The 14,081-nt window shown below is 43.6% G+C and overlaps 1 protein-coding gene across 1 annotated transcript; it reads right to left on the bottom strand.

The window, feature by feature from the left end:
- Positions 1–472: 472 nt before the first annotated feature.
- LOC118401530 (cytochrome b-c1 complex subunit 6, mitochondrial-like) lies at positions 473–7,377 on the bottom strand. Its single transcript, XM_035799120.2, has 4 exons — positions 7,227–7,377; positions 6,931–6,966; positions 6,524–6,685; positions 473–675 (listed from the first exon to the last, which is right to left on the bottom strand). The coding sequence occupies exons 1-4, from the start codon at positions 7,269–7,271 to the stop codon at positions 643–645; spliced, it is 276 nt and encodes a 91-aa protein (XP_035655013.1). The 5' UTR covers positions 7,272–7,377; the 3' UTR covers positions 473–642.
- Between the last annotated feature and the right edge of the window lie 6,704 nt (positions 7,378–14,081).

The following is a 14,081-nucleotide window of genomic DNA, read 5'->3' as shown; positions in this document are numbered from 1 at the left end:
TATGATATCGTTTAATACCTTGAGTGTGGCTGAGGTGCACCCGTGACCGGCTCGGAAACCAGATTGGCACATTAGGCTACTCTTGTGCCATATAGTATGATTGTATCTTATCAGGGACTGATGATTGCATGAAGGCATGCAATACAATAGGTTTTCATTATGTGAAATTGTGTTTAAGCTAAACATAAAACAATTGTAATGCTTTGCAATTGTCCAGTTTAGACCAAATTAATGTATGCTGCACTTGTCAAATTGATGCATCATTCTATAATATATGCCATTTAGCAGACGCTTTTATCCAAAGCAACTTACAGTCATGTGTGCATACATTCTACGTATGGGTGGCCCCGGGAATCGAACCCACTACCCTGGCGTTACAAGCGCCATTCTGTCTCAATAGCTATACCGCCAGCTGATAGACAAGATTAGACGCATCATCCAATATATTAAATCCAACCACAGAAAACACTGATTCAACACTTAATTTATAATTTATTCACATGAACAAATACAGTGTGTATGAGGTTACAACTTAGACTCAGAGGAATCCTTTAAAACCAGGTACTTGTCACTTAAGTTAAATGGTAGTTGTCTATATCTGACAAGGAACTTCTGCCAGTAGTGCAGGGAGCTGGAGGGACTTTACTTGACAGAATGGAAGACTTTGTGAGCCACCTGTAGGACAGAAATTAAAGGACAAGTTATTGCAAACTGTCTTGTACAAATGTATGCAAAGTGAGTGATACTTGTCTCCTAAAGTAGCTAGTCATCCCATCCAAAGTTGGGAGTATTTTCTATTCATTCCTCCTGTCTGACGATAGAAAGCACCCAGACTTATCACCAAATGAGGTTCGGTCCACTCATATGTCCCTGTTTCTCCACAGCCTTCTCCTCCATCCTGCTATTCAAATCAAATCAAATTTTATTTGTCACATACACATGGTTAGCAGATGTTAATGCGAGTGTAGCGAAATGCTTGTGCTTCTAGTTCCGACAATGCAGTAATAACCAACAAGTAATCTAACTAACAATTCCAAAACTACTGTCTTATACACAGTGTAAGGGGATAAAGAATATGTACATAAAGATATATGAATGAGTGATGGTACAGAGCAGCATAGGCAAGATACAGTATATGGTAACGAGTACAGTATATACATATGAGATGAGTATGTAAACAAAGTGGCATAGTTAAAGTGGCTAGTAATACATGTATTACATAAGGATGCAGTCGATGATATAGAGTACAGTATATACGTATGCATATGAGATGAATAATGTAGGGTAAGTAACATTATATAAGGTAGCATTGTTTAAAGTGGCTAGTGATATATTTACATAATTTCCCATCAATTCCCATTATTAAAGTGGCTGGAGTTGAGTCAGTGTCAGTGTGTTGGCAGCAGCCACTCAATGTTAGTGGTGGCTGTTGAACAGTCTGATGGCCTTGAGATAGAAGCTGTTTTTCAGTCTCTCGGTCCCAGATTTGATGCACCTGTACCGACCTCGCCTTCTGGATGATAGCGGGGTGAACAGGCAGTGGCTCGGGTGGTTGATGTCCTTGAGGCGGCAGGGTAGCCTAGTGGTTAGAGCGTTGGACTAGTAACCGGAAGGTTGTGAGTTCAAACCCCCGAGCTTACAAGGTACAAATCTGTCGTTCTGCCCCAGAACAGGCAGTTAACCCACTGTTCCCAGGCCGTCATTGAAAATAAGAATGTGTTCTTAACTGACTTGCCTGGTTAAATAAAGGTAAAATAAAAAAAAGATCTTTATGGCCTTCCTGTAACATCGGGTGGTGTAGGTGTCCTGGAGGGCAGGTAGTTTGCCCCCGGTGATGCGTTGTGCAGACCTCACTCCCCTCTGGAGAGCCTTACGGTTGAGGGCGGAGCAGTTGCCGTACCAGGCGGTGATACAGCCCACCAGGATGCTCTCGATTGTGCATCTGTAGAAGTTTGTGAGTGCTTTTGGTGACAAGCCGAATTTCTTCAGCCTCCTGAGGTTGAAGAGGCGCTGCTGCGCCTTCTTCACGATGCTGTCTGTGTGAGTGGACCAATTCAGTTTGTCTGTGATGTGTATGCCGAGGAACTTAAAACTTGCTACCCTCTCCACTACTGTTCCATTGAGATTCTACTTTGTCTCTGTACTGACGCTTGGCTTGTTTGATAGCCTTGCGGAGGGAATAGCTGCACTGTTTGTATTCGGTCATGTTACCAGACACCTTGCCCTGATTAAAAGCAGTGGTTCGCGCTTTCAGTTTCACGCGAATGCTGCCATCAATCCACGGTTTCTGGTTAGGGAATGTTTTAATCATTGCTATGGGAACGACATCTTTAACACACTTCTAATGAACTCGCACACCGAATCAGCGTATTCGTCAATATTGTTATCTGACGCAATACGAAACATATCCCAGACCACGTGATGGAAGCAGTCTTGGAGTGTGGAGTCAGCTTGGTCGGACCAGCGTTGGACAGACCTCAGCGTGGGAGCCTCTTCAACTACTGTTCTCAAATTCTAACATCTCCAATCATGAGGAACTTAATGAAAGAGGAGCATGCGATAGAGTAAATCCACTGACTCCTGGATATAATCTTGCTTGTAGAAGTTCAAATGTTGAGTCATCTAATTTACCCATGCATCAGTTGTGGTGGTACACCTGGATGATTAGCCCAATGCTGACAGTAATACTAGGCTATTATTTTCCCTAGAGATATAGGGAGGGAGTATACTACTACACATCTCAATAGTCTCAAGTCGCTTTCTCTCCATCATCTGCACTGACGTGAAGGAACTGGACAGGTGAATGCAAACACCCAGTATGGTTTCAACCACAGTTCTGTCAACTGTTTTCAGAACAGTACATATGAAGGAGAGGTCTCCAGTCTGACAGCCAGCCTCAGTGTCATGTTCATTATTGGCAGACAGAGAGATCTACCTCCAACCTACATACAGTACCAGTCTGTAATATCTCTGTTTCAAGCAGACCACCATAGTCCCCGTGCACAGGAACGCCAAGGTAGCCTGTCTAAATGACTTTCACCTAGTAGTACTCACAACTGTAGCCATGTAATGCATTGAAAGGCTGGTCATGGCTCACATCGACACCATCATCCCAGACCCACTCCAATTCACATACCACCCCAACAGATCCACAGATGATGCAATCTCTATTGCACTCCACACTACCCTCTCCCACCTGGACAAAAGGAACACCTATGTGAGAATGCTATTCATTGACTACAGCTCAGCGTTCAACACCATAGTGCCCTGAAAGCTCATCAATAAGCTAAGGATCCTGGGACTAAACACCTCCCTCTGCAAATGGATCCTGGACTTCCTGACGGGCCACCCCCAGGGGGTAAGGGTAGGCAACGACAACACGGGGTCCCCTCAGGGGTGCGTGCTCAGTCCCCTCCTGTACTCCGTTCACTCATAACTGCACGACTCCAACACCGTCATTAAGTTTGCTGAAGACACTTCAGTGATGGACCTGATCACCAACGACGATGAGACAGACTACAGGGAGGAGGTCAGTGACGAGGCAGGTGTGTTGCCAGGACAACAGCCTCTCTCTCGACATCAGCAAGACAAAGTGGCTGATCATGGACTACATGAAATGGATGGCCAAGCACGCCCCCATCCACATCGACGGGCTATAGGGGAGAGGGTCGAGAACTTCCAAGTTCCTCAGTGTCCACATCACTAATGAATTAACATGGTTCACACACACCAACACAGTCATTAAGAAGGCATGACAACGCCTCTTCCCCCTCAGGAGGCTGAAAAGATTTGTCATGTGCCCTCAGATCCTCAAAAAGATCTACAGCTGCACCATTGAAAGCAACTTGACTGGCTGCATCACCGATTGGTACGGCTACTGCTTGGCATCCAACCACAAGGCGCTACAGAGGGTACTGCGTACGCCCCAGTACCTCACAGTGGCCGAGCTCCCTGCCTTCCAGGACCTCTAAGCGGTGTCAGATGAAGGCCCTAAAAACGGTCAAGGACTCCAGGCACCCAAATCACTGATTATTGTACTTTTAAATTTGAATTGAAAACATGGCTAAAATCTATCCAAACCTGTACACGAGTTATCTGTGGTTCATATGTAAGACTACAGTTGATGATAGTGTTGTTGTTGTCATTAGAATGATATATTATTGGATGTAATGTATTGGTATTTTGTATTGTTTTACTGAGTTTTTGTATTGTGGCTGTGTAATTGTCCTTAACTGCCCAGGGACTACAAATGCAAATTATCTTTTGGCTATCCCCAGCACATTTACATGGCTGTTGCATTATTGTAATATTGATGTTGATTAATGTGCATTGTCCCCTATAAATAAATAAAACAATACATCAGACTGTTCCCTCTGCTACTGCACGGCAAGCGGTACCGGTGCACCAAGTGTGGAACCAACAAGACCCTGAACAGCTTCTACCCTCAAGCCATAAGACTACTAAATAGTTAATCATATAGCTACCCGGACTATCTGCATTGACCCTCTTTTGCAGTAACTCTTGACTCATCACATACGCTGCTGCTGCTACCTATTATCTATCCTGTTTCCTAGTCACTTTACCCCTACCTATATGTACAGTTGAAGTAAGAAGTTTACATACACTTAGGCTGGAGTCATGAAAACTAGTTTTTCAACCACTCCCAAAATTTCTTGTTAACAAACAATAGTTTTGGCAAGTCGGTTAGGACAAGTAATTTTTCCAACAATTGTTTACAGACAGATTATTTCACTTATAATTCACTGTATCACAATTCCAGTGGGTCAGAAGTTCACATACACTAAGTTGACTGTGCCTTTAAACAGCTTGGAAAATTTCAGAAAATTATGTCATGGCTTTAGAAGCTTCTGACAGGCTAATTGACATAATTTGAGTCAATTGGAGGTGTACCTGTGGATGTATTTCAAGGCCTACCTTCAAACTCAGTGCCTCTTTGCTTGACATCATGGGAAAATCAAAAGAAATCAGCTAAGACCTCAGAAAAATATTTGTAGACCTCCACAAGTCTGGTTCATCCTTGGAAGCAATTTCCAAACGCCTGAAGGTACCATGTTCATCTGTACAAACAATAGTACGCAAGTATAAACACCATGGGACAATCCTACCACCATGGGCCGTCATACCGCTCAGGAAGGAGATGCGTTCTGTCTCCTACAGATGAACGTACTTTGGTGCGAAAAGTGCATCTTAATCCCAGAACAGCAAAGGACCTTGTGAAGATGCTGGAGGAAACGGGTACAAAAGTATCTATATCCACAGTAAAAACCAGTCCTATATTGACATAACCTGAAAGGCCGCTCAGCAAGGAAGAAGCCACTGCTCCAAAACCGCCATAAAAACGCCAGACTACAGTTTACAACTTCACATGGGGAGAAATGCCCTCTGGTCTGATGAAATAAAAATAGAACTGTTTGGCCATAATGACCATTGTTATGTTTGGAGGAAAAAGGGGGAGGCTTACAAACCGAAGAACACCATGCGAACCATGACGCACAGGGGTAGCAGCATCATGTAGTGGGGGTGCATTGCTGCAGGAGGGACTGGTACACTTCACAAAATAGATGGCATCATGAGGTAGGAAAATTTTGTGGATATATTGATGCAGCATCTCAAGACATCAGTCAGGAAGTTAAATCTTAGTTGCAAATAGGTCTTCCAAATGGACAATGACCAAGTATACTTCCAAAGTTTTGGAACAATTGCTTAAGGACAAAGTCAAGGTATTGGAGTGGCCATCACAAAGCCCTGACCTCAATCCTATAGAATATTTGTGGGCAGAACTGAAAAAGCGTGTGCAAGCAAGGAGGCCTACAAGTCTGACTCAGTTACACCAGCTCTGTCAGGAGGAATGGGCCAGAATTCACCCAAGCTTGTGCAAGGCTACCCGAACCGTTTGACCCAAGTTGAACAATTTAAAGGCAATGCTACCAAATACTAATTGAGTGTATGTAAACTTCTGACCCACTGGGAATGTGATGAAAATAAATAAAACCTGAAATAAATCACTATTATTCTGACATTTCACATTCTTAAAATAAAGTGGTGATCCTAACTGACCTAAAACAGGGATTTTTTACTAGGATTATATGTCAGGAATTGTGAAAAAAATGATTTTAAATGTAATTGGCTAAGGTGTATGTAAACTTCCGACTTCAACTGTGCATATCTACCTCAATTAGCTCGTACCCCTGCACATAAACTCGGTACTGGTAGCCTGTGTATATAGCCAGGTTATCGTTACTCATTGTGTATTTATTCCTTGTGTTTTTTCTATAATTTTTTCTCTGCATTGTTGGGAAAGGCCCGTAAGTAAGCATTTCACTGTTAGTCTGCACCCGTTGTTTACAAAGCATATGACAAATAACATTTGATTTGAGTAGGCTCTACCAAGACCTGTAGGCATTATCAATGGAGTCACATGCACTCTCATGCCTGCTTGTATGTATTCCCTTGCACCCCCTTCTTCACTGTTGGTGAAAGTGTATGGGTAGATCTCACATACACAGTGGTCCCGCGCATGGAGGAAGTCGAAAAGCTCCTCGGTGCAGTCCTCTCTGGTTTCGGACTTGGAGCCGACCCTGGATTCACAGTCCTCCAGTTTCACCCTGGCGTGGACGCAGTGCTCTGCCTGTGCACACTTGTCCCGCACCACCTCAAGGGGGTCCTGGAACAGATAAACGAAGGTCAATAAGTACACAAACCATCTATTCCCCTAGCCTGGTCTCAGATCTGTTTGTGCTATAGCCAACATGTCTGGCATAACAAACGACCATAGACTTGGCTATAGCTCAAACAGATCTGGGACTAGGCTATTAATTCCCTCCAGTTAGCTATGTTAGAACATATGTGGGTTTTAGAACAAATGCAAGGTGGGCAAATTATGCTGCATCAAACCAAATCGATTCATACCACCATATCTTCCTCCTCCTCCTCTTCCTCCTCCTCCTGAAAGAAAAACACATTTTAAACCACTCGAAACATTACACCGATGTTACACACTGGGCAATATATTAAGCTAGCTAGCGCGTACTATTTATTACCACTGGTTGATCGAAAGCAACCTAGCAGATTATTCGCTAACTAGCTAGCGAGTATGCTAACGAATCTGCTAGCCACTTTGGCTCTCTCAAGTTTGGCCTTTAACAAATGAGCCCGTTCATTATTTAACGAGATATTGAATACAACATGGTGAGTTCACGTCTTACATCTTCAGGTTCCCCGTTCAGGATCATTTTCTCCTCGAAAACCATGACGTTTATGCTCTTGACCTGGTATGACCCACTGTTAGATGATGAATTAGATGTTGGAGGACGGACCAGTCCAGGTCACTCACCGGATGTTATCCGGTCGTCACATTACTTCCGGTGTCCACTAGTTACCACAGCCACAAAGTCGAAAATTGGTTATATCGTAGACATATTTTTGTTATTCCTTTTTGGTCTTAATTTAAGGTCAGGCATAAGGTTATCAGTGGGTTACAATTATGGCTAGGTTTAAGATCACATTTTAAGAAGATAAATTGTAGAAATGGGCGAGGTTTATAACTTTGTGGCTATGGTAACTGGTGACGACCCGCTACTTCTTCTATGTTTAATAATGGCATCTAGTTGATTCACTGTACGCTACTGCTGCATTGTGCAACGGAGTAGTTACATGCCTTTTAAAGGGACTCAGTCACGTACAGGACAGCCATTTCACATCTAGACCTATTTCCCAAATTCGAAATCCCCCAACCCAAAATACTAAATGAAACACCCCAAAAATGGTTTAAGAACAGAGTGAGATCTCCAAGATCAAAGGGCAAAGTCCAAGAAAAAAAATCTAAATTTGATTGGCCCTTCTAGTGTCCATATTCAAATGATGTGAGGATCAGAGCAACAATATTGTTTTTACTTCACTTTTATTTAACCAGGTAGGCCAGTCGAGAACTAGGGAGGTTAGGCAATAAATAGGCCATAGAGGCGAAAAAAATACAATTTAGCATAAACACTGGAGTGATAGATGTGCAGATAATGATGTGCAAGTAGAGATACCGGGGTGCAAAAGAGCAAGAGGATAAATAACAATATGGGGATGAGGTAGTTGGGTGTGCTATTTACAGATTGGCTGTGTACTGGTACAGTGGTCAGTAAGCTGCTCTGACAGCTGATGCTTAAAGTTAGAGAGGGAGATATAAGACTCCAGATTCAGTGATTTTTGCAGTTCGTTCCAGTCATTGGCAGCAGAAAACTGGAAGGAAAGGCGGCCAAAGCAAGTGTTGGCCAGTGAAATATACCTGCTGGAGCGCGTGCTACGGGTGGGTGTTGCTATGTTGACCAGTGAGCTGAGACTTATAGATGAGCTGGAGCCAGTGGGTTTGGCGACGAATATGTATTGAGGGCCAGCCAACCAGAGCATACAGGTCGCAGTGGTGGGTAGTATATGGGGCTTTGGTGACAAAACGGATGGCACTGTGATAGACTACATCCAGTTTGCTGAGTAGAGTGTTGGAGGCTATTTTGTAAATGAAATCGCCGAAGTCCAGAATCGGTAGGATAGTCAGTTTTACAAGGGTATTTTTGGCAGCATGAGTGAAGGAGGCTTTGTTTGCGAAATAGGAAGCCAATTCTAGATTTAATTTTGAATTGGAGATGCTTAATTTTGAATTGGAGATAATAGCTGTTGTCATATCGATCCCGTTAACGGGATCTCAGGCCTAAGAAGTTAATGTGAGTCTGGATGGAGAGTTTACAGTCTAACCAGACACTGAGATATTTGTAGTTGTCCATATATTCTAAGTCAGAACCGTCCAGAGTAATGATGCTAGTCGGGCGGGCGGGTGCGGGCAACAATCGGTTGAAGAGCATGCATTTAGGTTTACTTGCATTTAAAAGCATTTGGAGGTCACGGAAGGAGTGTTGTATGGCATTGATGCTCGTTTGAAGGTTTGTTAACACAGTGTCCAAAGAAGGGCCAGATAGAAACAGAATGGTGTCGTCTGCGTAGAGGTGGATCAGAGAATCACCAGCATCAAGGGCGACATCATTGATGTATAGAGGAAAGAGTCGGCCCAAGAAATGATCCCTGTGGCACCCCCATAGACTACCAGAGGTCCAGACAACAGGCCCTCCGATTTGACACACTGAACTTTATCTGAGAAGTAGTTGGTGAACCAGGCGAGGCAGTCATTTGAGAAACCAAGGCTTTTGAGTCTGGCGATAAGAATGCTGTGATTGACAGAGTCGAAAGCCTTGGCCAGTTCGATGAAGACGGCTGCACAGTACTATCTTTTATCGATGGCGGTTATGATATCGTTTAGGATCTTGAGCGTGACTGAGGTGCACCCATGACCAGCTCAGAAACCAGATTGCATAGTGGAGAAGGTACAGTGGGATTTGAAATAGTCGGTGATCTGTTTGTTAACTTGGCTTTCGAAGACCTTAGAAAGGCAGGGTAGGATAGATATAGGTCTGTAGCAGTTTGGGTCTAGAGTGTCTCCCCCTTTGAAGAGGGGGATGATCGCGGCAGCTTTCCAATCTTTGTGAATCTCAGACAAAACGAGTGGTTGAATAGGCTAGTAATAGGGGTTGCAACAATTTCGGCGGATCATTTTAGGAAGAGAGGGTCCAGATTGTCGAGCCCAGCTGATCCAGATTTTTCAGAACTTTCAGAACTTCAGCTGTCTGGATTTGGGTGAAGGAGAAGCGGGGGGCTTGGGCAAGTTGCCGGAGGGTGTGCAGAGATGTTGGCTGGGGTAGGGGTAGCCAGGTGGAAAGCATGGCCAGACATAGAAAAATGCTTATAGAAATTACCCTTAATCGTAGATTTATTGGTGGTGACAATGTTTCCTATCCTCAGTGTCGTGGGCAGCTGGGAGGAGGTGCTCTTATTCTCCATGGACTTTAGAGTGTCCCAAATTTTGAGGGAATTAGTGTTACAGGATGCAAATTTCTGCTTGAAAAAGTTGGCCTTTGCTTTCCTGACTGACTGCGTGTATTGGTTCCTGACTTCCCTGAACAGTTGCATATCGCGGGGACTATTCGATGCTATTGCAGTCCGCCACAGGATGTTTTTGTGCTGGTCGAGGGCAGTCAGGTCTGGAGTGAACCAAGGGCTGTATCTGTTCTTAGTTCTGCATTTTTTGAACGGAGCATGCTTATCTAAGATGGTGAGGATAATTACTTTTAAAGAATGACCAGGCATCCTCAACTGACGGGATGAGGTCAATATCCTTCCAGGATATCCGGGCCAGGGCGATTAGAAAGACCTGCTCACAGAAGTGTTTTTAGGGAGCATTTGACAGTGATTAGGGGTGGTCGTTTGACTGCTGGCCCGTAACAGATACAGGCAATGAGGCAGTGATCGCTGAGATCCTGATTGAAGACAGCGGAGGTGTATTTGGAGGGCCAGTTGGTCAGGATAACGTCTATGAGGGTGCCCTTGTTTGCAGATTTGGGGTTGTACCTGGTGGGTTGCTTGATGATTTGATGATTTGACTTCTATTTCTGACGCAGATCGCGCTGCAAGTCCTGCCCCTCCCATCTACTCATTGGTTTCTAGAAGTAGGTACTCACGTGCCATCTCCCCTGTATCTTATTCGTGCCATCTCCTCATTGATAGGATGCAGCATCATCTGGATATGTATGCAACAAAAGATCAACATTCACCTTCTGTTACCATTTCCGTCAAGCCGTCTACACATACAGTTTGACTCATACGTTTGATAAATCCAACTTATGCGTCAATCACACCAACAGCGTCGTTGCATTTCGGTACACCAGAATTACATTCTGAAACACTGCATTTGCCTTGCAGCATTGCGTTGCAGAGGCAGTTGCAGTGCATTCGGTGTGGTGCATACAGTGGATTTATTGAACATATGTGTCAAACTGTATGCATAGAGGAGGGAGCAGAAGGTGAATGTTGAACTTTTGTTGCATACATATCCAGATGATGCTGCATCCTATTTTGAGCAGCGTGTTCAAAGAGTTATGCACCACACCTAACGCACTGCAACTGCCTCTGCAACACAATACTGCAAGGCAAACGCAGCATGTAATTGGAAATTAATGTAATTCTGATGTACCAAAATGCGATGACTTATAAGGGCACAGAGCGAGACCCAGATGCAGACATGGGAAGCAGACGGTTGGAGTCTCTTGATATTTATTATAATCCAAGGGGCAGTCAAGAGAATGGTCATGGACAGGCAAAAGATCATAAACTAGGTCATCCAGGAGGTACAGAATGGCAGGCAGGCTCGAGGTCAGAGCAGGCAGTATGGTCAGGCAGGCTGGTTCAGAGTCAAGGGTCAAAACTGGGAGGACTAGCAAAAACAGAAATAAGGAAGAAAAAAAACCAGGGGCACAGAAAACCACACTGATTGATTTGACAAGACGAACTGGCAACAGACAAACAGGAATAAGTACCCAGGGACTAATGGGGAAAACAGGTGACACCTGGAGGTGGGTGGAGACAATCACAAAGACAGGTGAAACAGATCAGGGTGTGACAATGACGCTGTCGGTGTGTTCGAAGTGTAAATCATGTAACGCTAATTCATTTAAAAAATATTTTGTCAGTATACCATGAAGAATAAAGGGATATAGTTCACAAACTGCATAAGAAACTGCAGTCTATAGCATTATGTTCACAAAATGAAGTACAGTAATTAGCTAATACTGATTACGCCCTGAATGCTGATTGGCTGACAGACATGTTATATCAGACCGTATACCACGGGTATGACAAAACATGTATTTTTACTGCTCTAATTATGTTGGTAACCAGTTTATAATAGCAATAAGGCTCCTCGGAGGGTTGTGGTATATGGCCAATATACCACGGCAAAGGTCTGTGTCCAGGCACTCCGCGATGCGTAACACCAGCCCTTAGCAGTGGTATATTGGCCATATACCACAAACGTCAGAGGAGCCTTATTGCTTAAATCTACCCTCCTGTCTCTCTTCCAGGTAAACTAATGCGCCTGGGAGAGAGCTTGACCAGGATGGAGCTATTCCTCTTCTTCACCTTCATACAGAGGTTCTTGTTCTCCATGCCGCCCAGAGTGAAGCCTGTGATGGGACGACAACTTTGGCATCACCCTGTCACCCGTTCCCCATGACATCTGTGCCACCCCGCACCAATGAGAGGGCACGGATCCATTGAGATGGTATGGTTTCTTCACGCCACAGTAACAGTTAACATAATTACATGAGAAGTTTCACTCATCATCAATAAGCTCATAATAATCATACACCCTGTTTTGGGAAGTAAATAAGTAAAGTAAACACATTTTGTATATAATGACTTCCAGAAATATAATTTCCAGTAAAAAAAATTAAGAAAGAATTTTAATGCAATTCTGTTTCAAATATTTTTATTAAACACACACAAGAATGGTGTATAGGTATACATGACAGGTATACACTTCTTATCTAAACATAAAAGAGCATACAGGAACAACAAGACCCAGAGTTCTGGGTGCAGAACAAATAATACAGAACACGACATACAAAACAAGGACACGTAGAAAGAAAGAGGGAAGATGTCCCCCTATCCCCCCCCTGTCCCCCCTCCCAATTGCTCGGGTGGTAGGGCCAGCACACGCTGCCCAAAGGTAGATTAAAATTTTACCATTGCGAGTGCGTTAATAAGTACAAATTCACAGCGCCGACTCGTCCAAGTAGGAGAGGAAAGGCTGCCAGATTTTATCAAATGTTGATAATTTATTGTTCAGAATATATCTAATTCTTTCTAAGTGTACAGTGTTTGCCAATTCACTGAGCCATAATTTGGTGGAGGGCGCTTCCCTCCTTTTCCAAAACAACAAGATTAGTTTTTTTGCCGCGATGAGACCATACGAGATTAGTTGTTTTTGGGGGTTGGTTAATCTGTTTAGGGACTCAGATACTCCCAGGATTATCAGAAGCGGGTCTGGATCTATTGAAGTCTCCAAAACTTCAGAGAGGTTCCTAAAAATTCCACACCAATAACCATGCAAGCTAGAGCATAGGGCAAAGCAGTGGAGTAGTGTACCCTGCGTAGCCTGACATTTATCACATGTAGGGGATGTATCAGGAAATATCCTATGCAGTTTAGTTTTGGAATAGTGTAATCTGTGTAATACCTTGAATTGTATGAGACGATGTCTGGAATTAATGGAGCATGTGTGGATATACTCCAAGCTCTCTTCCCAGTCTGCCACTGAGATGTCAGTCCCTAGTTCTTCCTCCCATTTTGCCTTGATGGCATCAGTAGAAGGTGTGCTAACCGATTGAAAAGCATCATATAGACGCGATATCAGTTTATCTGAGGTGGGGCATATTTTTATGCATCCGTCAAACATGGAAGGTTTAGCATTCCCAAATGTTGGGAGGTGTTTTCTAACGTAGTCTCTAATTTGTAGGTATCTGAAAAATTACTTCTGGGAAGATTATAAGTTTCCCTCAGCAGCTCAAAGGAAGCAAAGGTCCCTTCTATGTATAAATCCCCTATGGTGCTTATCCCCAACTCTCCCCATCGCTCAAAGGTGTTGTCAAGGTTAGAAGGGGCAAAGGAGGGATTCCTGGCGACAGGGAGCATGAATGACATTGGTCTGAGCTCAAAGTGGACTTTAATTTGCTTCCAGATTCGGACTGTGCTATGTATTATAGGATTGTTACAATAAAGTGACATCTCCAGATTGACAGGCGACAAAATCACAGCGCCAATAGAGAAGGGGTGACACTCCTCACGCTCCATACTAAGCCAGCTGGATGCCGGGAGTATGTCATCCAACAGAAACGTAACAATACGGAGGTTAGCGGCCCAGTAATAAAATATAAAATTTGGGAGAGACAATCCTCCTTCCGTCTTGGATTTACAGAGGTGTTTTTTACCTATCCTGTGTGTTTTATAATCCCAGATGAAAGGATTGATAATTGAGTCCAGTTGTTTATGAAAGGATTTAGGTATGAATACTGGGATGTTCTGATATAGGTAGAGCAGTTGTGGGAGGAAGACCATTTTAATGGCATTAATTCTTCCGAGCAGAGAAATTGGGAGAGTTCTCCAAAATAGTATGTTTGCTTTGAGTTTTG

This window comes from Oncorhynchus keta, chromosome 22 (genome assembly GCF_023373465.1).
Source record: "Oncorhynchus keta strain PuntledgeMale-10-30-2019 chromosome 22, Oket_V2, whole genome shotgun sequence".
NCBI classification, from domain to species: domain Eukaryota; kingdom Metazoa; phylum Chordata; class Actinopteri; order Salmoniformes; family Salmonidae; genus Oncorhynchus; species Oncorhynchus keta.
The sequence above is the reverse complement of the archived record's forward strand: the minus strand, read 5'-3'. Positions and strand labels throughout refer to the sequence as shown.